Raw genomic sequence first — 27455 nt, forward strand, 5'->3', positions numbered from 1 at the left:
GTTATGGAACAGTTTCCATAATATATATGTATTCATTATATATAATAAATAACATATATTATAACCATGACCTATATGATATATAACCCTAACCTATATAATATATAACCCTAACCCTAACCTATATAATATATAACCCTATCCCTAACTTATATAATATATAACCCTAACCCTATATAATATATAAATCTAACCTATAATCCACCAGGCATCAATGTGAGGGTGGGGATTGAACCCCGCACTGCCGCAGCCAGAATTGGGAATTTAGCAACCAAGCCACCAATGTCACACACACTTGGGATTGTTCTCTTCGTATATTTGACTTCGTCATTACAAGTTAGAACTGAAAACAGACTGTGCCACATAAGGATCGAACCCACAACCTCCAGTACTCTAACCAGATATTCCTAGTTATCTACCACACTAAGCTATCTGACCAGATACACTGATGTGGTGTTTCTTTTTCTTTTTGACTTCTTCATTTGAAGTTAGACCTCAAAACTCAGTGTGTCACATAAGGATCGAACCAACAACCGCCGGTATTCCAGATATCTACCTCCATGAGCTATTTCACAAGTTGTGATATGGCATGTCAAAAAAGGAGTACGAAACATATATATGTTGAAAAAAAAGTCATTGGATAGTATCCAGAAAATAAAGTCATAGTATATAAAGTATGTGGATATAGTCATAGTTTAGTCTGTAAAAAAAAAAGTCATAGTACAGTATGTTGAAAAAAGTTTAAAAAAAAAAGTCTATCGAAAAAAAGTCCTGGTATATTATGTCGAAAAAAAACAGTCATAGTATGGTATATCCGGAAAAGTAAAATAATAAAATAAGCCATAGTATAAAAAAATCATATGTATGTTGAAAAAAAAGTCATAATTTAGTCTATTAAAAAAAAGTCATAGCACAGTATGTTGAAAAAAGTCTTAGTATATGCATCTGATGCATCTAGATGCATAATGCATCTGTCTGCAAAAGGAAAATGTATTCTCCTTTAATTTCAAGGTCTCAATCAGTGATGGAGAGATGACCCAATAAAACCCGGCAACCGGGAACATAGAAACATATAGTATGTCGAAAAAAAGTCATATAATAATATATCCGAAAAAGTAAAAAAAAAGTCATAATATAGTCAGTCGAAAAAAGTTATTGTACAGTATGTTGAACTAAGTCCTAATAAAGTCATATTATGTTATGTCGAAAAAAGTGATAAAAAAGTGATAGTATAGTATTTCAAAAAAAGTAATATAGTATGTTGAAAAAAGTCAAAGTATAGTATGTCGAAAAATTTGATACAAAATTCTAGTTTATATTTAAAAAAATGTCCAAAAAATCCTAGTAAAGTATGTAAAAAAATATGAAAAAAGTTATAACATAGTATGTCAAATCATTTTATGAAAAAATTCCTAGTATAGTATGTTACAAAATTTGATTAAAAAATGCATAGTTTTTTACGTCGAAAAATGTCATAAAATAATCATGTATGTTGAAAATATGATGACAATTTGATGAAAAAGTCATAGCATAGTATGTTGAAAAATGTTATTAAAAAAATCAGAATATAGTATATCGAAAAATATAAAAAATAATATAGTATTTGAAGAAGCTTGATAAAAAAAAGTCATACTATAGTATGCAATAAAAAGTCATGATAGTATGATGAAAAATGTCATAAAAATCAAAAGTATAATTCGTCAAAAAATTGGATGAAAAAAGTCACGGTACTGTAATGCAGAATAATTTGGGGTAATCGCTTATTATTGTGGAAACATTCAAAAGTATTGACTATTAATATTCAGCAACTTTAAAATGAAAATAATGTTATTTTTCTACCTTACAGCAATAATTATTTCAAATGAACTGTTTTTGAGTTAGACTGACTGAATAGATTAAAACATGTCCGTGTGGAGCCGGTTCAGAGCCAAGCCTGTGTTCTAAAGGAAGCCCTTCCATTCATATTTATAGCCTGCTCTCTCTTTCTACACATAACAGCAGATAAAAGTGATGCTGAAAAACAACTCCTGAGCATTGTGAAGAAAGAGAAGGACTTTCCCTGCCTGGCAGACCTCTCTTTCTCTTTCTCTCTCTTCTCCCTCTAATCCTGTCTGTTATTCATTCCCAGGCTGCTCCTGACAAAGCCCAGAGGGAACGCATATCATTGGGAATTCCTTCATGAACAGACTGAGAGGGTGGATAATTCCTTTGACATCGGCGGGACGGCAGCGCGCAAAGCCCCAGACGTGCAGGAGAAAAACATATATGCACAGGGCCCCGTCACGCCACTCTGGAGAAAAGCCACTTCCTGTCCTCTCTGGGTGCAGAGGGCCCGTTGGACGCTGCCTCTGGCTGCAGGTCTGGGTCGGCTGATGTTGTGTCTGGGCTTTAGTCAAGGTCTGTTTGCGATCGGCGGACCCTTTAACCCCCCGCCTCCATTTGCATTGTGCTAGATGAGACCGGGGCCCTCTCTAATCCTGCTAGGAGCGAGGGGCCACTCTCCAGTCTATCGATCCCTCGCTTCATCAGGTCCCAGAACAGCCATTAAAAGATGTTAATCCAGCGTGTGCCTCAGTCTGGATCGATAGGAGACAAAAGCACTGTTGGGGGCTGTCTGAGACATTAACTCACACATGTGCTTCATGCTCTACCTGTACGCCATCATCATCATGATAAAGTGCTAAACACCTGCTCCTTGGTGTACCACTCTTAATAGGAATAACAATAAGATGTAAAGGGTTGAGTGTGCTTTGAATAAAGCAGTTTGTACATCGCGAAAGAAACATACGGGGATACATGACCTGATGCAATGTATCCTCATACAACGGTTTGTATATCTTACGAAAAGTTTAAAAAAAGTTACATTTTTTGAGCGTTCTCCTGCGATTGCCCAGCGTATGAGCGATCAGTGCGCCTGTGCAAGCTCCCTGTTGAGGCAACAAAACTACTTGGTTAGGTTTAGGAAAAGATTTTAGTTTGGGTTAAAAGTAGTACGTTTGTTATGTAAAATAAGTATGTTTGTTTCGTAACTTACGCACGTGGCGTCAACGTTGACTTAGTCTCACAGGGGACATGAACAGCAGGCTCCTGGGTGAAAGTCCGAGGTTGTTTGACCCATACATCTCAAGTCTCCAGGAAGAGCGCAGGGCTTTGAAGCCAATTTCCGTTGCGACCAAATTGGGGACTTACAATTTGTCTGTGCATAAATGCTACAACTCCTCAAGACCAAAGCCAAGCTCCGTGTCTTCCCAGTCGCCTGCTGACTAAAGTGAAGGCGGTTAGCCCTGGAGTTAGCCCTGGAGTTAGCAACAACTCCGGCTCAGGCTCATTTAAGGTGGATCAGTTATTCTCCTTTAAGTGACAAGCCGCTCCTCTGAGTTTTGCTCAGCTTTTTATTTAATCTTTAATATCTATTTTAACCGAAAGCATTAGTCAGTTAAAATTCTGAATGTCGGTTAATGGTTAAACGGTTAATTATCAACATTCCTAATACACACACCTCCAAACACCGGGCCAATCACTGATTGTCAGATTTTCTGTTTTGGAAAGTTCCAAATAAATGGTCTGATGTGACCCCTCTGATTGTGCCATCAGTTGTTTAAACGCTTGACTTAAAGCATACTGAGGCTTCAACAATATAGTCTATATAGTACAGTGTGAGTTAAATAACAAATGTTTCTATTCATGTCATAAATAGCCTGCACGGGCAGAGCTCTGAGACTCAGACGGGGCTTGCCAGGACTGTTTGAAGTAAGGAAAAGGGGTCACTGAGTGTTTTATCTGGGGACACGACGATTTGATGCTAGCAGACCTTTCAAGGGTCTTTTTTTAAAACACAGATAAGACGACTGGCGAGTGGCCGGAGAGGAGAGGAGCAGTCACAACAAACCCACCGGACACCAGACTGAACTGGACCAAACCAAAATTCTTATTTGCTCTGACGTGTGTGATCCTGACACAAACTTCTTCATGTCTTTTTTGTACATAACAGCATCCAGGATTTGAAAGTGAGCATGCTCTTCTGTACTGGTCATCATTTAAAATATACCTTTCCATTAAAGGAAGAGCCCATTCGCTCTCAGAGGACTAATCTGTGAAGAATGCTCTATCAGTCGGCGCTATCAGCCGCTCCTCCAGTAGAGGAAGGAGGATGTGTCTCGGTTTTAAAATGGATCCCAAAGACGAGAGAGAAGTAACCGCGCCAAGTGAGTCATGTCAAGTGGACATCCTTATCTATGAAAGATGGGAAGGCTCTCTCTTGCAATGGCTCCACTGCTCTCAAAGCAGCCAAGCAGAGAGCAGGCTTCAGCCTCGGAGGGTAGGTGCTCTGACTTTAGGAGAACTTTCTGACTAAGAAATGAGAAGTAAGAGTTTGGAGAGCTGAGAAAAAAAGTGTAGATTAGGTAGGTTAGTGTAGCCCAGATCAGGTCTTCTTCAAGGTGGTTTAAGATGTCAGCAGGTCCAACAGGGTAGGAGTTGAGGAGGAGGAGGAGGTGCGGTGGATCGGTCCCGAGCAGACTGCCCTACTCCAGGCAGTTGGTCCCTCCTCGAGGCAGCCGGCAGCCACAGGCCACCATGACGGAGTGGACCCTGCTCAAACGTCTCCTGGACGCCGTCCACCAGCACTCCACCATGATCGGTCGCCTGTGGCTCACCGTCATGGTCATCTTTCGGTTGCTCGTCGTCGCCGTGGCGACCGAGGACGTGTACACCGACGAGCAGGAGATGTTCGTGTGCAACACGCTGCAGCCGGGATGCTCCACCGTCTGCTATGACGCGTTCGCGCCCATCTCGCAACCTCGCTTCTGGGTCTTCCACATCATCAGCGTCTCCACGCCGTCCCTCTGCTTCATCATCTACACGTGGCACAACCTGTCCAAGCTGCCCCACAACGCCACCCAGAGGCAGGGGCAAGGACCAGGGGTCATCCCGGGGCAGGGAGGCCCAGACGTAGGGCAAGGCGGCGGACGGGAGGCGTACGATCGGAGCTGCGACTCGGACAGCTGCTCCATCCGCTCCCACAAGCATCTGGGTCACAGCCTGGCGGATGTGCTGCAGGGCGTCACCGCCCAGAGGGGAGACCCCAACAACATGGCGTCCTTGAGCCACGCTCAAGCTTGCATCGTCAGGGAGGAGAGCGCGGAGGGTCCTGTGGCCTCTGGAGGCGTTCTGTCTAAATGTTACATCTTCCACGTGTGTCTACGGGCCGTTCTGGAGGTGGGCTTCGTCCTGGCCCAGTGGAAGCTGTTTGGCTTCCAGGTGCCCGTCCACTTCCTGTGCACCTCGGCCCCCTGCAGCCAGCCGGTGGACTGCTACGTCTCCAGGCCAACGGAGAAGACCATCTTCTTGCTCTTCATGTTTTGCGTGGGGGTTTTCTGCATCCTGCTCAACCTGCTGGAGCTCAACCACCTGGGCTGGAAGAAGATCCGGCAGGCGGTGAGGCTGCGGGAGACGGCGTCCTGGGGACGTTGTCCTGGTATGAGGGGGGGGTATGAGACCTTCCCTCCAGACAGCCCCTCTCTCACATCCTCGTTAGGCTTCAGGGACGTGACCAGCACCACCTCCCTGCCCACTTTGGACCTGGTGGTGGGTCACCAGCCGGACTGGACCTGTGCTGTGAACTGTGAGGGGGTCAGAGAGACGAGACCGGATCAACCACAGAGACTGGACTCCTATAAAGGAGAGAGGCAGCCTCTGAAGAGCAAGAGGACCATTAGAGAGTCTAAACAGAGGAGTGCTGAGGTCTGGATATAGACTACGACCAACGAACGCATGTTGCTGCCTTTACTTGTTTGACCCGTGGATCTCACTTTGGAATTTAAAGCTTATCAATTAACTTAGTCTCCTGGAAATGAATTAAATAAATTACCAGCTATATATAATGATTAAATAATGTTTGTAATAAAGCCATTTTCGATGAATTTTGAGGTAAATATTGGGGTAATTTGGCAGTAATGCCAAAGAAATTTCAAATAAGTTACTTGCTAATTATAAATATATATAAATAAAGAGGGTTGATCATTTAAGGCTTATCTTTTTTTGTTTGCGATCCCTTAATACAGAACAATGTCTACTTGTTACCCTCACAGGTCGCATGACTTGTGAGCAGTTGAGTCATTTATAGACTGTTTCGTTATAGCTCTCAATAGCTCTCAGAGACATAGAGTTCAAATCATATATTACACTGTAAGAAACGGGCAAAGATGAGAAAATAAAGATAGTTCTGTGGAGCAATTTTTTTTTTTTTAGTTTCCTACAGCAGCAATAATCTAGTGGCTTTGTGCACTGAACTAAAATGTTTACACTAGGGCTGTCCATCAATTAAAATAGTTAATCGCAATTAATCGCAAATTAATTGCACATTAATCTGTTCAAAATGAAACTTAAAGGGTCAAGTATTTAATACTCTATTCAACATGGGAGTGGGCAAATATGCTTGCTATATACAAATGTATGTATATATTATTGTAAATCAATTAACAAAAGAAAACAATGACAGCTATTGTCCAGAAACCCTCACAGGTACTGCATTTAGCATAAAAAAAAAACTGCAAACTGCAGCTTTGTGTTCAGTTCAGTTCAGAGCGCAGGTTAAATAACGCTCTAAACTTGCTCTAAATATTGGCGAAGAAAAACTGGCATGGTCATTTTCAAAGGGGTCCCTTGACCTCTGACCTCCAGATCAGTGAATGTAAATTGGTTCTATGGGTACCCACGAGTCTCCCCTTTATAGACATGCCCACTTTATGATAAACACATGCAGTTTTGGGGCAAGTCATAGTCAAGTCAGCACACTGACACACTGACAGCTGTTGTTGCCTGTTGGGTCAGAAGCACACTATTGTCTAAAATATCATCGTGTGCTGTAACATTAAAGTTTCCCTTAACAACGGCCATATGGTGTAATTCACAGATCAAGACGCACACACACAAAAAGGAAAAAAGCCGGCTCGGTATTTGTTCGTCATTTATTTACGCAATATATTTATGAATATATTCATTTACAACATCTATAAAACACATTTTTGCATAAATTATGCTACTGAAAAAATAAAACACAGCAGCCACTTTCCTTTGCCTAGTACGAGTTGGTTGTAAAATGAATACTGAGGAGAAGAGACTTTTGTGAACTGCGAAGGCAAACAGAGGTACAGTGTTGAGACAGATCTCGTTTTAGTGTATCAAAAGTCAGTCGTTCAAACTGCGGGGACGAACTACAAAAAAATAATAATAAAAGACTGAAAACAGGCTAATCTCGTCTTCAGTCTGAAATCTGTAAACACTTTGGGAATGGATGGTTAGTATGGATGATTCCACTTGTTTCATGATGACTGCATTTACAACAATTAACACTTCATTTTACAGGTCCGCAAATTTGAAATTTCTTTGTAAATAATGCCAAATTACCCCAATATTTACCTCAAAATGTATTGAAAATTACTTTATTATAAACATGATTTAATAATGATATATTAAAATAGTATTTAATGGTTAAAATAAGGCCTTTAGGGTTAAGAAGCGGCTGTGCGCTGCTCTTCATCGGAGGTGGAAAACCAAAACTAATAATAATTTGAGGTAAATATTGGGGTAATTTGGCAGTAATTCCAAAGATATTTCAAATAAGTTACTTTCTAATTATCACCTAATTACCATGAAATATGCAGACCTGTAAAATGAAGTGTTACTGGAGACTGAATGGATTAAACCTCCTGATGGACACTCAGAATGCAGTTTAGTTGCATGTGTAGGTCACTTTGTAAGGAGGAGACAGAGTTGTGTATTGTGTTGTGCTAAAAGCTCCCCGGAATCCAAAATCCATAAAAAGAAATCCTCATGCGACATCTTGAACATCTAGGCAATTGCAAGCTAATAGTAAAAGTATCCAATACATTTTCTTTATTTTCTCTCTATTGTATATAAAGTTGAGTTGGTCCAGGTAGAATAAAAGACGAAACTTAATAACGTAGATTAAGAATGTATTCGATCGAGTACATGATGGGATAAATACCCCGATATATAAAAACACACCTCTGGAGGGGAATAAAGATAAATAAATATTAAAATAGTGGTTGGTCACTAATACAGGATAGCTAAATGTTGAGTTGGGGGGGTTTTAATTACCTGTAATCTGATAGCACACATGATCAATTCAGTATAATGTATCACAGCACTAATTCCATCAGGATTATGTCATACTCACGTTCTTTTTAACGCCTGAAAATTCATCAAAAATGACTTTATTATAAACATTATTTAATAATTATATGCTAAAATAATGAGGTAAATATTGGGGTAATTTGGTAGTAATTCCAAAGAAATTTAAAAGAATTTAAATATAATTTAATGAATTAATTATAATTAAATTAAAATAAATGATCACCTAAATATCATGAAATGTGCGGACCTGTAAAATGAAATGTTACCAGAGTTTACAGTTAATTTGCCTCTGAACACTCTAAATCTATTATCAGGAGCGAGGAGTGCTTGTTATCAGGCTACTGAGGAGTTTTATCATGATGGGACTTCCTAAATAAACATGTCTATCAGCACTTATCCTACGGTTTAATGACAGCTGGAATGAGACGTCTTGATTTAAGATGTGATACAACCATTTTTTCCAACCTACATTACAATAATTCAGAAGGTGGATTCATTATAGTACAGTCCAAAGAACATCTGTGGTTATATATATATAAATCTAAGTATCTACCCCTTTGACTTCACTTGGTATATATCTGATATGGCAGTGGTTCTAACCCTGTTGTGAACAACACAAAGTGCAACGCTGGAGAAAAAGGAAAACAATATAAACATACAGATTAAAAGGTGCACGTCCATAAACGTAGGTAGATTCTAAAGCTTCAGTGCAATACAGACCACATTTCATAAAAAGCACTTTCAGAGTGACAAGGCCTTCATCCCTATCTGACACAGAGTGGGCGGTACAGTCCTTACATTATGTCACAATAAGTCAGAGCATGTAAACAGAGAGAGAGAGAGAGAGAGAGAGAGAGAGAGAGAGAGAGAGAGAGAGAGAGAGAGAGAGAGAGAGAGAGAGAGAGAGAGAGAGAGAGAGAGGGGAGACATTTAGAGAGTTCACTTCAGTTCCTCATAAAAACACGTGTTCAGGGCGACACTTAAGAGCACAGCAGGCAAACAGGCAAAGTCAGTGTGAGGAGGAGAAGGAAAAACATACAACACAAGACAGGAGTCTATAACAGAGTAGTCATTTTTACATCACCAACTGTCTACCAGGATCCCAGTGGAACGTGAGGCTTTGGATCATTGGTGACTTTTAACCCTCTGAGACCCACAATAGACCCGTTTTTGTCTTTTTTAGGGTGTTACAGGGGGTCTTTAAGGGGAGATAGCAGGTCAACAGTAGATGTCACATAGAAGTGGTGTACATCATCTGAAAGCTTGGAACCTGAAGATTAATTTGAGATGCAGCTTACCACTGTGTGTCAAGTTGTTCTAGTCATTAATCAGAAATAAATGTGAATTAATTCATTAAAGTGAATTGTAAAAGTGTATAAGAGTGTAGAGCATTATGATCAAAGTATATGATGTCATCCTCATGCTCTATTATGTCTCATAAGTTGTTGCAGCAATTTTTGGGTTGATACCATTTGTTACACAGATTTGGTGCTAAATTTAACCATTTTTTTCACTGGAGAATTGATAAAAATGATCAATAATCCCTCCAAAATACCACATTAAGACACCAAGACCTTGAGGAACACCATAGAAAAAGCCATGCTGTGATTTGGGATCAAAAACATTTGACATTTCTGCAAGAATTGCATTTTTCGGGGATTGGATGGCAAACACTTCTGTTGTGTAAACTGCTCAGAAACTCCCTTATTGTCAATCTAGCTAGGAAAGCCATCCATCCTCTGAATGCTCTAGGTCTCTAGTTTGTGTCTGTATAGTTTCATGAGGCTGTGATTATCCTAGAGGTCACCACAGGTCATTTTATACAGTGAGGTCAAGTTTTGAAGATATGGTCTCACTACAATGAAATGTCTCCTATGGGGACTAACATCATCACACATGAATACAGTTGGTCTCATTGGATCCACAAGAGTCTCAGCTTTACTGTGATACCCAATTTATGTAATTCAAGACTGTTATTTATACTGCATGAAAAAAACTGCATGTGATTATCATAAAGTGGGCATGTCTGTAAAGGGGAGACTCGTGGGCACCCATAGAACCCATTTACATTCACTGATCTGGAGGTCAGAGGTCAAGGGACCCCTTTGAAAATGACCATGCAAGTTTAGAGCGTTATTTAACCTGCGCTCTGAACTGAACTGAACACAAAGTCAGAAGCACACTATTGTCTAAAATATCATCGTGTGCTGTAACATTAAAGTTTCCCTTAACAACGGCCATATGGTGTAATTCACAGATCAAGACGCACACACACAAAAAGCAAAAAAGCCGGCTCGGTATTTGTTCGTCATTTATTTACGCAATATATTTATGAATATATTCATTTACAACATCTATAAAACACATTTTTGCATAAATTATGCTACTGAAAAAATAAAACACAGCAGCCACTTTCCTTTGCCTAGTACGAGTTGGTTGTAAAATGAATACTGAGGAGAAGAGACTTTTGTGAACTGCGAAGGCAAACAGAGGTACAGTGTTGAGACAGATCTCGTTTTAGTGTATCAAAAGTCAGTCGTTCAAACTGCGGGGACGAACTACAAAAAAATAATAATAAAAGACTGAAAACAGGCTAATCTTGTCTTCAGTCTGAAATCTGTAAACACTTTGGGAATGGATGGTTAGTATGGATGATTCCACTTGTTTCATGATGACTGCATTTACAACAATTAACACTTCATTTTACAGGTCCGCAAATTTGAAATTTCTTTGTAAATAATGCCAAATTACCCCAATATTTACCTCAAAATGTATTGAAAATTACTTTATTATAAACATGATTTAATAATGATATATTAAAATAGTATTTAATGGTTAAAATAAGGCCTTTAGGGTTAAGAAGCGGCTGTGCGCTGCTCTTCATCGGAGGTGGAAAACCAAAACTAATAATAATTTGAGGTAAATATTGGGGTAATTTGGCAGTAATTCCAAAGATATTTCAAATAAGTTACTTACTAATTATCACCTAATTACCATGAAATATGCAGACCTGTAAAATGAAGTGTTACTGGAGACTGAATGGATTAAACCTCCTGATGGACACTCAGAATGCAGTTTAGTTGCATGTGTAGGTCACTTTGTAAGGAGGAGACAGAGTTGTGTATTGTGTTGTACTAAAAGCTCCCCGGAATCCAAAATCCATAAAAAGAAATCCTCATGCGACATCTTGAACATCTAGGCAATTGCAAGCTAATAGTAAAAGTATCCAATACATTTTCTTTATTTTCTCTCTATTGTATATAAAGTTGAGTTGGTCCAGGTAGAATAAAAGACGAAACTTAATAACGTAGATTAAGAATGTATTCGATCGAGTACATGATGGGATAAATACCCCGATATATAAAAACACACCTCTGGAGGGGAATAAAGATAAATAAATATTAAAATAGTGGTTGGTCACTAATACAGGATAGCTAAATGTTAAGTTGGGGGGGTTTTAATTACCTGTAATCTGATAGCACACATGATCAATTCAGTATAATGTATCACAGCACTAATTCCATCAGGATTATGTCATACTCACGTTCTTTTTAACGCCTGAAAATTCATCAAAAATGACTTTATTATAAACATTATTTAATAATTATATGCTAAAATAATGAGGTAAATATTGGGGTAATTTGGTAGTAATTCCAAAGAAATTTAAAAGAATTTAAATATAATTTAATGAATTAATTATAATTAAATTAAAATAAATGATCACCTAAATATCATGAAATGTGCGGACCTGTAAAATGAAATGTTACCAGAGTTTACAGTTAATTTGCCTCTGAACACTCTAAATCTATTATCAGGAGCGAGGAGTGCTTGTTATCAGGCTACTGAGGAGTTTTATCATGATGGGACTTCCTAAATAAACATGTCTATCAGCACTTATCCTACGGTTTAATGACAGCTGGAATGAGACGTCTTGATTTAAGATGTGATACAACCATTTTTTCCAACCTACATTACAATAATTCAGAAGGTGGATTCATTATAGTACAGTCCAAAGAACATCTGTGGTTATATATATATAAATCTAAGTATCTACCCCTTTGACTTCACTTGGTTTATATCTGATATGGCAGTGGTTCTAACCCTGTTGTGAACAACACAAAGTGCAACGCTGGAGAAAAAGGAAAACAATATAAACATACAGATTAAAAGGTGCACGTCCATAAACGTAGGTAGATTCTAAAGCTTCAGTGCAATACAGACCACATTTCATAAAAAGCACTTTCAGAGTGACAAGGCCTTCATCCCTATCTGACACAGAGTGGGCGGTACGGTCCTTACATTATGTCACAATAAGTCAGAGCATGTAAACAGAGAGAGAGAGAGAGAGAGAGAGAGAGAGAGAGAGAGAGAGAGAGAGAGAGAGAGAGAGAGAGAGAGAGAGAGAGAGAGAGAGAGAGAGAGAGAGAGGGGAGACATTTAGAGAGTTCACTTCAGTTCCTCATAAAAACACGTGTTCAGGGCGACACTTAAGAGCACAGCAGGCAAACAGGCAAAGTCAGTGTGAGGAGGAGAAGGAAAAACATACAACACAAGACAGGAGTCTATAACAGAGTAGTCATTTTTACATCACCAACTGTCTACCAGGATCCCAGTGGAACGTGAGGCTTTGGATCATTGGTGACTTTTAACCCTCTGAGACCCACAATAGACCCGTTTTTGTCTTTTTTAGGGTGTTACAGGGGGTCTTTAAGGGGAGATAGCAGGTCAACAGTAGATGTCACATAGAAGTGGTGTACATCATCTGAAAGCTTGGAACCTGAAGATTAATTTGAGATGCAGCTTACCACTGTGTGTCAAGTTGTTCTAGTCATTAATCAGAAATAAATGTGAATTAATTCATTAAAGTGAATTGTAAAAGTGTATAAGAGTGTAGAGCATTATGATCAAAGTATATGATGTCATCCTCATGCTCTATTATGTCTCATAAGTTGTTGCAGCAATTTTTGGGTTGATACCATTTGTTACACAGATTTGGTGCTAAATTTAACCATTTTTTTCACTGGAGAATTGATAAAAATGATCAATAATCCCTCCAAAATACCACATTAAGACACCAAGACCTTGAGGAACACCATAGAAAAAGCCATGCTGTGATTTGGGATCAAAAACATTTGACATTTCTGCAAGAATTGCATTTTTCGGGGATTGGATGGCAAACACTTCTGTTGTGTAAACTGCTCAGAAACTCCCTTATTGTCAATCTAGCTAGGAAAGCCATCCATCCTCTGAATGCTCTAGGTCTCTAGTTTGTGTCTGTATAGTTTCATGAGGCTGTGATTATCCTAGAGGTCACCACAGGTCATTTTATACAGTGAGGTCAAGTTTTGAAGATATGGTCTCACTACAATGAAATGTCTCCTATGGGGACTAACATCATCACACATGAATACAGTTGGTCTCATTGGATCCACAAGAGTCTCAGCTTTACTGTGATACCCAATTTATGTAATTCAAGACTGTTATTTATACTGCATGAAAAAAACTGCATGTGATTATCATAAAGTGGGCATGTCTGTAAAGGGGAGACTTGTGGGTACCCATAGAACCCATTTACATTCACATATCTGGAGGTTAGAGGTCAAGGGACCCCTTTGAAAATGGCCATTCCAGTTTTTCCTCACTCAAATTTAGCCCAACTTTGGAGCGTTATTTAACCTCCTTCCCGACATGGTTGGTACCGATGGATTCCTCTAGTTTCATATGATATCTGTAGCCTCTGAACGACAGTAAAGTCAACTGGGATCGCCCGCGATCCTGCGGGTCTCAGGGGGTTAACTCTGTGACAAAATCATAAAAGCATGTCGTAAAATAAGATAAAAGCAACAGAATGTTATGATTAAGACTCTACTGTATAGTTGTCAACTACAGCTGAGGAGATGAACCGCGGAGGAGGTGAAACCTACGATCAGAATAGTCACCGACTCTTAACTCACTGAATTAAATAGTGACAATAAAATATTCCTCTATTTTTCTGGGGACAAACTGGAACTGGTCCTCAAGGACCCCCGGAGGTCCTCAGACCTCTGGGTGAGAACCACTGTTCTAGACTAGATATTGTCTTTGGATGTCGTAACATGGCATAAGAGTTGTCTTTTCCTGCTTTTAAAGGCTGCATTACAGCAAAGTGATGTCATTTTCTGAACTAACCAGACTGTTCTATTAATTGCCTTTACCCACTGAGTCATTATATCAACATTACTGATGATTAGTTATCAAAAATCTCATTGTGTAAATATTTTGTACACCAATAGTTACCAGTGTAATATCATTATCCAGTTATTTGGTCAAACATATCGTGATATCTGATTTCCTTGATATCTCCCAGCCTTAATTTGGGTGAACCGACTCTTTAAACACCAAGCGAACCACCTGACTGCATTTGTTCTTGTTAGCTTCTCAGCTAGCTAGTAGCTCAAGCCATCACTATGATGGGATTTGTGAATCAAACACAAAGCCTCTATTGTGTTTCGGGGTAACTATATGACACTGGGATGGGAAATATCCTGAAATGTAGTGACTAAAAATTGATGTCCAGTGGTGAACTTCAAGCAAAGCTAAGGAGCCTCGAGGGAACGTGTCCACAGGCTCCGTCCTTTCCACGCTTCCCCATTCATTGCCTATGTGAGCAGCCGTGCAATGCATTCTGGTAGCGTGGCGGCGAAATTCGAGAGACTGTCCGTCATGTCGCCGCTCCTCATCTGCATAAAGTTGACGTCTAGGCTACTTTATGCAAATCCCAGCGTCCGACGCGACTCTCCGCCTCTCGAAACTCCAGAGAAACCTTTAAACTAAACGTTGTTGATTTAAAATAAAGACAGATTCAGCAACTGCACGGCTTATCTCTCTCATAAATAAAACCACATTTTGGTGAACCGGTTTGAAAGCTGGGAGCAGCAGCCCACGGAGGGACAGTGTTCGTCCAATCAGGTGTCTAGTGGCAGCCCATCAAGCGTCCAATGCTGAGAAGCGAGGCGATCCCTCGCGATACAAAAAACGTCCGTGTCCGGTGAGGGGGCAAAAACGAGGCAACAAGCATGAACAGGGAGCAGCGTCTTTGTGAGGGACTGATGGGAAGAGACGACATTTTCACCCCGGTCAGACCGAGAGGATCCGACCAGGCAGTGTCCCACTTAATGGCTTGGGTTTCAGTTGGCTTCAGGTTCATAAATGTCAACAGAGAAAACAACGTAATCAGCGAAATTTGATCTCAAGTCAACGTGGGGGAAAGAACTACTACCTCTCCGGCTCGGCTTGAAAACGGGCTGAGCCCCCCCCCGTGCGTTTCACGCAGTCTTTGGAGGACTCGAGGTCGCCGGTCTTCACTGAGGCAGGGGGACGATGACGTCCACGTAGTTGATGGGGAAAAAGCCGGACTCGCCGTTGATCATGCCCTCGTACCAGTTCTCGTCTATCTGGTTGGTGAGGATGATGATGTCGCCCTCCTTGAAGCCCAGCTCGCCCTCGTTCTCGGGCTCGAAGTCGTAGAGGGAGCGGCAGCACGGCTGGTCCAGCACCTCCGACTCTGCACCGCAAGAAGAGATTAGAGAAATGACTCCTTGCACACTCATGAGGAGAAACGGCTGCTTTCCTACCTGGTATGATGAAGTGTATGAGGCTGCTACTAATGATTCTGTCCACTGATCTTTTGAGGGCTGATTTATGTGAATGCAGAGTCAGTGTGTGTTACTCACGGTGAATATTGCCATTGGTGGTGGGGCTCTCAGGCCATGACAGTGGAACAGAGCTTATATGATCAGCTGGGTGAGATGTAAAGACAAATGAAGATGGTTGTTGAGCACGAGACAACACAGAACAATGCACACACTCAGTTCCCAAATGGGCTCTTTAATCTAAATGCTCGCCAACCCTCCCAATTTTCACGGGAGACTCACGTTTTTCAATACCATCTCCTCCCCGGGGTCACAATTCTCCCGTATTTCCCTTTTCCTTATCTCAACCTGTTTCTGGAACTGAACAGTGTGTATGATCCCTACTGTTTCCACCCAAACGACAATAGAGCTACACCAAATGTCATTTCTCGGTGGAAGAGAGCAGTCTATGCTCGTGACACAGCGCAGTTTGAGCTCATGTTTGAGCCGCGCTCGCCGCATAGCGTTCAGCGCCTGAATTTGGGCTCTGCTTGACGTAGCGAAAAGCAGTCATGGTGAGGCGCAAGCCGTTGGAAATAACGTGTTTCAGAATGCAGTGGTGCCGTTGTCACATATTGTCTGAAAGGACCTTCAGTGAGTGAGAGACGGAGAAAGAAATGGAAATACTATAATATAATAACAGAAAGAAATACTCAAGCAGGAGCAAAAATAAATAAAAAACAATGATTAGCTCATGGCAGAGATTCACGCGTCAAGGTTACGGCAGAGGGGCGAATTATTACATTTTCTTTACTGAGAATTAAAAGCAAAATTAAAAGTTTAACATTAAAATGCTGTTGCAGAGTATTTATTATTTTCATTCTTTTAAAGTCACCAGATTGCAGTCAACAAAGTCTCTGAAACTCTCATTTTTCTGGGGCTTTGGTTTTGAAGTCCTCCGTCTTTTTAAGGTCTCAAGGTTGGCAGGTATGTTAATCTACTGTGTACCGCTCCATATTGCATGTACACCCGTTGTGTCTGATGTTTGCCAGCAGAGGGCACCAACGTTTTCTCAGATATTGCCACGGACAAGACGTGGACTTATATCTCCTTTTCACCTGCTTATCAGCATATCAGTGTGCCGGAGGATTGTAACCACAGCGACTCCACTTAATGCACTTGGCCACATCCTCAATAAAAGCATGAATCTAACTTTCACATAAGAGCACAGCAGCTAATAGATCTAACCCTGAACACACAGGCAAAGGAGGCAGCAGCTATTTGGAAGTTCATTAACAACAAAACTATTGATTGAACACAGAACAAATATAAACCCTATAAGACTAATCTGTGACTACATAACCTCAGTTTGTAACGAAGGCTTTCTGTTATACATTTCCTAGGGACTGACTGTTTGATCTGGACGGCCAAAAAAAAATATCTGTAGAAAATGTTCACCTGTATGTGTGCTACAAATAATACAAGCATGTATTAGAAAAAATGTGCTCAAATCATAACATGGCATACTATGACTGGACTATGACTTACCCCAAACTGCATGTGATTATCATAAAGTGAGCATGTCTGTAAAGGGGAGACTCGTGGGTACCCATAGAACCCATTTACATTCACACATCTGGAGGTCAGAGGTCAAGGGACCCCTTTGAAAATGGCCATGCCAGTTTCTCCTCGCCAAAATGTTGCGGACTTTGGGTAGTTATTTAGCCTCCTTCACAACGATCTAGTCTGACGTAGTTAGTATCAATGGATTCCTTCATTTTTTTGTTTCATGTGATACCAGTATCTTCCCTCTAGCTTTAAAACTGAGCCCGCTACAACCTAAAAACGCAAGTTGCGTTAATGTGTTAAAGAAATTAGTGGCGTTAAAACAAATTTGCGTCTAGCCCTAAAAATTAATAAAATAATTTATATTAGATATTTTCATTTAGGCATTTAACTAATATCATTTTCTATTGAAGAAAATGTAAATTTAAGGATAATAGAAAATAATATGGATGATAAACAGGGTTAAACAGTTTACTCAGATCTAGAAATAACACCAATTAGCTTATGTTTAGTGATATAAAATCCACATTACTTAACAATTGTTCTCAAAAATAATTATCATTACAGTCAAATGTTTTTTGTTTTTTTTAGTGGTAACTGCTGTGTAACTTTTTTACTTTTGGTAATAATGACAAACTGCTGGTAAGTCATATCTTAAAGCTGAAAACTATCATTAAAAAGCATACAGGAAGCAGCACGCTAACTGAAAGGGTTTGTCGGGAGGATACCGGTGGACGGGGAACAAGTGAGAGGTTTAAGGTCAAAAGATGTAAATAGTCTAAAACAGTGTAGACGGTAATCTGCATGTGGTGAGGGAAGAGAAACACCTCAACACTGTTATAAAAGAATACCTACTTTTCCCATTGACTGTGTGGTTGATCTGGATATCTGTAAGGGATAACACAAAAAAAAGTATATGCTAGAACTCAAAGCAAACAATGAAGATGGAGCAAATTACAGAAGAGAAAGCAGAAGCAGTGAAGAGGTGAGATAAAGTGTATGTGCGGTAGTGTAAGTGTGTGTGTGTGTCAGCGGTACCGGTGGATCTGAGCGAGGAGCTGTAGGACAGGCCGTTGTGCTGATTGTTGTCCAGCATCTCCACGCTGCTCATGATGGACTTTGGTTTGAACTCTCTCTTGGGCCGGCTGCTGGCTGTGGATATCCTGGAGTGAGAGTGAAAAAAACACTTGTTCCATTAGGCAAAACAAATCATTACTTTGAATTAGCTCCACCTTCTCGGTCTCGTTGCCCCCGACCGTGCTTACAGTACACTGCTGCTGCTCTTTCCACACCTGCGGAGGCCCTGAGAGGTAGAAGTGAGATCTGGTGATCCATTTTCAAAGTCTGATATAAATTGTTTTCTTTTCTGTGTTTGTGACTTAAAGCTAGGGTCGGTAATGTTGCAAGAGTACTTTGGATTTTAAACATTATCGTGAAGGAGGTTAAATAACGCTCCAAACATACGCTGAATTTTGGCGAGGAAAAACTGGCATGGCCATTTTCAAAGGGGTCCCTTGACCTCTGACCTCCAGATCAGTGAATGTAAATGGGTTCTATGGGTACCCACGAGTCTCCCCTTTACAGACATGCCCACTTTATGATAATCACATGCAGTTTGGGGCAAGTCATAGTCAAGTCTGAGTTTGCCATGTTATGATTTGAGCATATTGTTTTATGCTAAATGCAGTACCTGTGAGGGTTTCTGGACAATATCTGTCATTGTTTTGTGTTGTTCATTGATTTCCAATAATAAATATATACACACATTTGCATAAAGCAAACATATTTGTCCACTTCCATGTTGATAAGAGTATTAAATACTTGACAAATCTCCCTTTAAGGTACATTTTGAACAGATAAAAAATTAGCGATTAATCGTGATTAACTATTTTAATGGCTTGACAGCCACACATCTGACAAGTTTGGCATATTTCTTTTTAAATTATAGACAAAACATTCAATCATTTTCGTCAAAAAGTATCATCTGGGTATTGGAAATGAAAGGCTGGTGTCTCATTGGCCATGGTATTAAGACAGTTAGTATGATAGCAACTAGTCTCGGCTGCTCTCGGGCTAAACCCACGCATTGAGAAAAATAAAAACACAACATCACTGTGACTCCAAAATGACATAGAACATGTAGGTGGACCTGTACCACATTCATTCAAGTATGTAGACACCTTAGTTTCTAAATATCCTGCCGTCACCACCGGCATGCTTTCAGTGTCTCAACCACTCTGTGTGAAATTACTCTTTGAACAGCAGAACCAGTGTGAGGTAGTGATTCTCCCACAGGGGACCGACGCTGCGGAGTAATTACTGACAGCAGATTGAAGTGTGGCCTCAAGCGCCTTCCTTACCTCTTCTGCAGCTTTCCACTGAGCTCCTCCAGGATTTCACAGGACTGCCTGTGGTACTCTACGGCCGCCTCGATCAGCGCCGACAGCTGGCTCACCTGCTCCACCTATTGGCCACAAGACAACACACACACACACACACACACACACATTAACTCACCCTCCATCACCAGAGAGACATAACTCCTTTAAAAAAACAAACTCTGGCACATTACACTTTGTAATTCAAATATATCAAAATCACTCCAGAGGACTAAAACCCTCTGCTACCTCAGAGTGGGGTTTAACTAGTTCTGTCTCTCTTACATCGTTCTCCAGGAAGTTGAACATGCTCCTCTCGGCGAGCTCTTTGCTCTCGTCAAACTTCTCCACCGCCTGCCGGATCTCCTCGTCTGGGATCTTCCCCTGACGCTTCTTCTTGTAGTCAAAGTCTAACCGGCGGCCCTCCAGCTTCTTCAGGTGGTGCTGCAACACAAAGAGGAACACGTCGATGTAATATATCCTGTTTGGTTCTTTGTTTACAACACACTTCTTCTGCAAACACTCTGTATATACTGTATGACCTGTATGTATTGGCACATACTTACAGAATTACATAATGATAATGATAACAATGCAATCTCACACACCCTTTACATGCAGTATGCAGACAAATGCACATTTTATTCATTCTTTTTTCGTCCTATGAATGTGACCTCTGTGTACAAAATTGATCACATAGCATTGAATGCAAAGGTATTATATATTGAGGCTGGTATTACGTTTATGACTTATGAATTCATGGACTGAAGTGAAAACCGGATTGTTTATTCAGTCCTGTGCACGGCTCATTACCTGGGTGGAATATGGTCTCAAAAAAGTACAAAAATGCAAGTCTCCCTCAAGAACAATCCAAGGCACACTGTAGTGTTTGAACAAAATTAAAATCCCTTTATTTTACATGGCAATGATTGTTTAAAATGACCAACGTGTTGCGACCAACATAGGTCTTCATCAGGGTCACAGTTGACTGGACAAAGGCCCTGTTCAGACCTGGTATTAACATGCGTCCTGACTGATCGGATCACAAGTGGACAGCTTTAAGTACAGGTGTGAACGCACTCAAGACGCATTGAGGACACATTGAGATCGGATCTTTCAGACCACATTCAGAGGTGGTCTGGGCCACATATGACCACATTCTTTTAGGAGTGTGTACGTGAATGCGTCCTGGGCCACATTAAGGACCGCCTACTCATCTGATGTCCAGCTGGGATCCGCGGGATCACCGCGCCCCTCAGGTGAATAAACAGGCAGACACGGGCGTTTGTCGGCATGGAAACGGCCTCTGTGCTCTACTGTATCCTGTTGGTACAACTGTATTTTATTAAAATATATCTTGTTTGTAGGCTAAATATCTACAGACTATCAGACTAGGCACGTGAAGTGCATTATTATCATACTGTCGGAGACGTGTAGGTGCCAGCGGCGCGGTGATCCCTGGGGCCCGCTGGTACAATAACCTTTTATTTTGATGTTAATACAATGTACCAGAATTCACGAATATGAATGATATAACTACTGACAGTCATGTATTATTACGTCACAACGGCTGCTGTATTAGCCATGTGTTTACTACGTGTTTATTTGCTTATAGAGCGGGGAAGTGAGATCGGCTCACAGGTGGTCACTGAAGACGCATGTGGAGACGCATTCTAATACCAGGTGTGAACAGACGTACTTAAAATTGTCCACTTGTGATCCGATCACTGAGGACGCATGTTAATACCAGGTCTGAACAGGGCCAAAGACTCCTCTGTAAAGGGGAGACCCATTTTCATTCACATATCTTGAGGTCAGAGGTCAAGGGAGCCGTTTGAAATTGGCCATGCCAGTTTTTCCTCGCCAAAATTCAGCCCAACTTTGGAGCGTTATTTAGCCTCCTTCCTGAAATAGTCAATCCTCTCACTGATGGTCTTGTTTACTGATGTAGGTCAAACGGAGGCATCGGTATTTAACTGAGACTGTTTAATAACTAGTTAAAAGTTCCTCACAGTAACTTTAAGAAACATTTTTGAAAGCAGGACTTTTACTTTTAACAGTATTTTTATAGTGTGGTATTAATGGTTGTATTAAATGAACCTAAAGCTGCATACATTGTGTAAATGAAATAAAGGTAACCGTTACACTGGCCTAATAGCAGACAGTTCTTGGCACATCCTGGAAGTGTTGTCACATTTCCCCCATGTTGCAAACACTGTCACCATTATAAGGATTTGAGGGCGAGGTTTTGAACTATGGAACAAAACCAATAGTCTCTCATACTGTAGTTTGTGCCAATCATAAATTAAAAAAAATGACACACACTTGTGTTTGATGAGTTTAGCTACAGGACACAGGCTGCTGTGATGTACCGTGATCTCTTTGAGGTCCTTGTCCTGCAGATTCTGCAGGGGGTCAACAAAGTTTTGTTTGACACTTATGTCCAGGGAGTCCTTCACATCCGCCATCTGCCTCATGGCCTCACCCATATCCACCAGAGCACAGCCTGCAGGACAGACAGACAAAGCACACCTCGTCAGTTAACCTGAGGTCTTTGCAGCGGGGCGCTGAAACGTAGAAATCATCTGAGGACGTGCACCGTGTCACAGACGTGCTGCTGTGTGTCTGTGATGTAATGTGGTTTTTAAATGCTACATTTTGAAATCTTCTATGCTTTTATTGCATAAAAGGGTTTACATACTTTACTCTTCAAATGTGCAGCAGTCAAACAGCAGTTTATGCTAATGTTGAATAAGAACTCATCTATATACATGTACGCCTCTCTGCAGCAGCTTTCTAAGAATTTCTGGAAGATGAGAATCGGTACCGAAGACAGAGTCGTCTCCCAGCTCGTTGCCGTAGCGCAGCATGCAGTCTCCCAGCAGGCCTTCGGTCTGAGGGTACCCGGTGGTCTTCACCTGGCCCCGCATCTTAGACACCGTGTTCAGCATGTTCAGTTTGGCTCGAGAGGCTGCAAAGGAAAACAGTGAATATACTGAACTCATTTAGCAAGACAGTGGCTGAAACTAAATAATGTGATTCATCTTTCTTTCTTTTTTTACCTGGGTTAGGCTGGAGGTATTCTGTTGTTTTGGACAAGAGGTCAAACACCGACTTGTTGGTCACATCAATTTTCTAAAAAGGAGCAAAACAAAACATTTAAAAAAAGGAGAGATATTGATTGCAGCTCGGCTCTGCCCCGAAGTTGTGTGCACATCTCTGTGATGACGTTGCACAGAAACCCGTCTATAGCAATAGTTCTTCATTCTGCTTGTTTGTTGTGACATTAAAATTCAGGAAATCAATGACCATCACCAAAGTCCCACCTCCTCTTACGTGTTTAATCAGCTGAAGAGAAGTTGAAAAGGACTTTCAGTCCTGCCTGTACTGATGAAATCAACCCCCGTACTACCACGTGTAACACTATGCATCCACCGTGAGTTTACTGCTGAACTGAACTCACCCTCTCCATCTCCATGAAGTCTTCATCCAGCTTGGTCCCCTCGGCCCCGCTGATCTTCTCACTGAGTAGCTGCACAAAGAGAGCAGAGAGACAATGATGGAGGACTATGTTGTCGCTAAAATCAATGAATAATCTCAATCTCAATATTGATCAAAATAATCGTGACTATCATTTTGGCCATAATCGTGCAGCCTTACTCTGACTCAGAGGACAATTTTTGAAGTTGTGGCAATGATGTTGAGTTAGTGAGAGATTCTGTGGGCTCATACAGTATATGTTGTATCTGAACATTAATGTAGTCATATCTCAGTAAAGCCACGACCACGTCCCACCAGTTGTTCCATTATTCATCGTCGAGCATCATCAGGATTTGTCTCTAGATGACATCATCCTCACAATCTGTCTCTCTCTGTTGTTCAGACGGGGTTCAAATAAACTCAGGAAGACAAGATCTCCCCCAACTAATTACTAACATTGAGACAGATCCAATTTCAGGTTGAATATAATTTTGAACCGTAGTTCAGACTTATATTATGGTACATCTTTGTTGGAGTGATTTCCAGTGTGGACTACATGTTTTCAGTGATCTAAATGACTACAGACCAGAGTGACTCTATGACTGCCAGTGTTATATTCACACTATGCTTTTTTTATACTCAGAAAGAACACATTGAGAAGCCAAGTTAATATTTTAAAAACAAAACTAAAAAAAAGGTAAATGGAGGCACCGTATTGGTTTCTTTATGAACGCCTCTGTTCACACACAGCTCAATATCACTGTTAGAAATGTGTCATATGACAGATGACAAATCATGAATTTAAGGTACCATCAGGGTGAGTGGGCGCAGAAACACACAGGCAGGGAGAGAACGAGTACTGGAATATGTTGCTGAAGTAAAAGTACTGTTGCTTAAAAAAGTATAATTACTACATTTTTAAAGGAGATGGTTTTAAGGCCAACACACACCGGCGCTGAACGGCCTGCGTCAAAACAGCTGCCCCTATTATTTTCATTTTCACACTTGGCGGCTCGTTGACGCACCGCCACACGTCACTTCACGCCACTGTCCTATTTCCAGCCCCGCTGCCCTGAAAAAGACCGTTTTCCCCTCCACTCACTCCCTGCTTACTATACTTCTCCCCTCCCGTAGCAGCTCGACTTCATATCTCCTCACTCACTTCTTGCCGTCACTCTCTCTAGTGTGTGTCCATGAATTAATGAGGAGAGACCAGTTATTGAGGTCAGGATATATCCCGAGCTGTAGTCTGAAACATGTCCCGACAGCCTGTCCCCCTGGAGGTGAGCCCTTTCAGGTGAGAAATCAAGTTTAAGTAGAAGACCTGGATGTGTCCACACATTTCTTTTTATTCAGATTTAAAGCTAATGCAGTGTAACAATACTTTATAAATTCACATCGTAATGAGTGGGAGTGAGAGATTTGCATTTAGTTGTTTAGGTGACTGACTGCTTCGGTTAATAAACTGGTATTATATGATATGAGGACATTAATAAACATGCTATTGGCCCTGCATGGTTTTAAATGGTGTTTCAAACAGAAGAATGGGACATTGACATCATTCCCTGGTAGATTTAAAGAGGATTAAAATTCTGTGTGCAAATTGTGGACTAATACTGAGAGATTAGGGGCAGTCGGCCAGTTAGGAAGAAACATCTGATTACCAGCCCGCCTCTACTTCTTCAGTGATTTTCTGCATTACCAAGACTAACTTTGAAAAACCTAAAAAATGAAACAACCACAGCCATTTCTTATTCCTGAGGCTTTTTCAGTCTTCTACTCATAAACTCTACGCTGACTGCGTAGGTAAAGGACTAGAGGTGGAATCAGTGATTACAGTGATACGCGGGGACGTACAGTACATCACCATGTGGAGCAGAGTTACCTGGACAGTTTCTCTGACTCTACTTTTTGTTGAAGAGTACCTTGACAAGTAATACATCTGTATGAGTGAGGTACTCACACCTTCTTACTAATTCTGAGTCTCCTTGAGGTTTAATGTACGAAACAAAGTTTTATTATTTTTGAATAGGAATTTTCACGCAATGCAAGAAACATTATGTTTATGTAATGCTTGAATTTAGTAAGGGTTAGATGTTACATATGCTGTTTACATTACACGCCCCTTCTTCTCAGGGTCATACCTCAGTCAAACACAAACACACAATACTGTCTTGTGATTTTTCACAGCTACTATATCTCGGTGCTAAACAGCAGTGCAGCTGTGCTGACACTTCACTGTGATTCAGAGTGATATAAACACCATTATAACATGTTCCTGGTTGCATCCCGACAGCCTGGTGCTGAGTAAAGACGCTGAGCCTGATGGGTGGGGTGTAAGAGGAGCAGGGCAGGAAGTTGCGGTCATCACCTCCAGCATGCTGCATTGTCTTGTGTCGGTAAATGACGACAGCAGCGCTGGAGTCAGTGATGCTGCTGCCAGGCTTTATGTAAAGCCATGAGACTAGATCAGCAAACGATGTACAGTACGACTGAGGCTTTGGGAAAGCATGATTTTGTTTGATGATTTGAAATGTCGTAAAGAGCAAGAACACAGCAGTTCCCAAGAATCGAATGAATTTCACAGCTTCTGTTTACTTCACTGATGTGACAACTCTGTCTTATCTTGATGAATGCAACTGTCAAAACAACAGAACTGAGTGAAGGTCTTACAGCTGTGTGTGTTAAGACACAAATTCAACAACAGGGAGGTAAAAAATATATATTTTTTTATGATTTTAAAATAGACTTTTTTAAAGCAAGAATCAATATATTTGCTTCATTTGAGTCTGTGTGGAGGTAGAAGGAAGTTACCACTTTTATTGTTGTAGTCTGAGCAACGTGACGTCATATCTGTTCCGTATCCGTCAACCAAAACAAACCGCAGTGAGCCGAAACGACAAAGTAGAAAACAGCAGAGGGTCTTCATGGATACGAGCTGCACCCTCACATGTTAAATCCAGCGTGGTAAACACTACACATCCTGTAATGGATGGAAACACTTTGGGTTTCACACATTAACAGGAAAAGCAGAGCTAGACATCACGGCTAAAGCTGCATGCTAACTGTCACGGACAGGAAACGTTATTGTATTGTGGTAACGTCCAGGTCGAGCCAGCCGTTGCTCACATCTCCGTGGTCAAATGGGCCGACGCTACATGTTACATGATACATGTATCTTATAAATTAAAAAGAAAATACCACTAATCTGTGAGGGAAATGTCTTTATTCTTTGATTTTTGTGGGTTGCTGGAAAAGAGTTAATAAATAATGCCTGACAATGATCCTGATATATTTGACTTCAGGACATCTCTGATTACATACATGCTGAAAATCAAACATTTTTACTGTATTAACTTCGAGATTTTCCAAGGTAAAAGTCCATAGAAATGTATGACTTCATTTTTTCTCATGGTCTAGTGTTAAAAAAGTTCACAAAAATCGCAATATATATCAAAACCGGCACCCAAGTATCGTGATAGTATTGAATCGGGAGATAGGTGTATCGTCCCGGCCCTGCTAAACATTTTAGAAATGTGGTCCGGTAATAAGAGAAGTGCAGTTTGTTGCACAAGCTCATGGGAAGTTTGATTGGTGTAAAATCAACCCTGACTGCAGCATTGCAACGACTTAGTTTCACAATAAACTCGCCACTTTAATCAGATGTACCATCACTATTGATGCTACGACAACCTACAAGTCAAACCCTCACCATTCAGTAGTTTCATGAATACAAGCACCGGTGGTTTATTCAGCCAACCTGGCAAATCTAAACAGAGAGCCATACTGCCCCTGTCCAGGTACAGGTGGTGTGAATATGTGAATGTGTCCAAGGCTCCACTACAAGAGCTGCCGGCAGTAGGAGAGTCGAAGGCACCAAGTGGGTCAGAGCCTGGATAAAATTAGCCGACTCCGAGAGGAGAAATGAGCCCAATCTGGCTGCCAAAGCCTTTCTAGGACAGAGGAGGGGGCAGGACGGTCCCACTGTACATCTCTACAGTCTGCTCCATCAAGTCAGCGGCTGTTATAGACTTAAGATCATGTTTTCACTGAATAACTAAATGAACGTTTTATTCATGCAGTATACATGTGTTATTTTCGCCAATATATTAAAATGGTGTGTTTGAATATTTCTGCATACTGGGGTCCCTAAACAGTCTTGGAATTACATAAATTGGGTATCACTGTAAAGCTGAGACTCTTGTGGATCTAATGAGTCCAACTGTATTCATGTGTGATGATGTTAGTCCCCATAGGAGACATT

General features: G+C 40.9%; 2 protein-coding genes and 1 long non-coding RNA gene across 4 annotated transcripts in view; 2 read left to right on the forward strand and 1 right to left on the reverse strand.

The window, feature by feature from the left end:
- Positions 1–27455, forward strand: part of LOC141783034 (uncharacterized) — a 589922-nt gene that overhangs the window by 401502 nt on the left and 160965 nt on the right. The gene's annotated exons all lie outside the window — the stretch shown is intronic.
- Positions 4434–5927, forward strand: gjd6 (gap junction protein delta 6). Its single transcript, XM_074625560.1, has one exon. It carries the CDS (start codon positions 4576–4578, stop codon positions 5752–5754), a length of 1179 nt encoding a protein of 392 aa, XP_074481661.1. The 5' UTR covers positions 4434–4575; the 3' UTR covers positions 5755–5927.
- The window catches only part of sh3gl3a (SH3-domain GRB2-like 3a), a 34625-nt gene continuing 17621 nt past the window's right edge, over positions 10452–27455 (reverse strand). The window contains exons 2-11 of one of the 2 annotated variants that reach the window (XM_074659688.1): positions 23175–23243; positions 22774–22846; positions 22539–22682; positions 22084–22217; positions 19997–20155; positions 19694–19797; positions 18372–18496; positions 18189–18221; positions 15870–15935; positions 10452–15700 (exon numbers count right to left, since the gene is read on the reverse strand). In XM_074659688.1, coding sequence (XP_074515789.1) covers positions 15498–15700; positions 15870–15935; positions 18189–18221; positions 18372–18496; positions 19694–19797; positions 19997–20155; positions 22084–22217; positions 22539–22682; positions 22774–22846; positions 23175–23243 — 1110 coding nt within the window. In that variant the 3' untranslated portion in view covers positions 10452–15497. The remainder of the gene's footprint in view (positions 15701–15869; positions 15936–18188; positions 18222–18371; positions 18497–19693; positions 19798–19996; positions 20156–22083; positions 22218–22538; positions 22683–22773; positions 22847–23174; positions 23244–27455) is intronic. The other variant, XM_074659699.1, reaches the window with a different exon arrangement.

This window comes from Sebastes fasciatus, chromosome 2, assembly GCF_043250625.1.
Source record: "Sebastes fasciatus isolate fSebFas1 chromosome 2, fSebFas1.pri, whole genome shotgun sequence".
NCBI classification, from domain to species: domain Eukaryota; kingdom Metazoa; phylum Chordata; class Actinopteri; order Perciformes; family Sebastidae; genus Sebastes; species Sebastes fasciatus.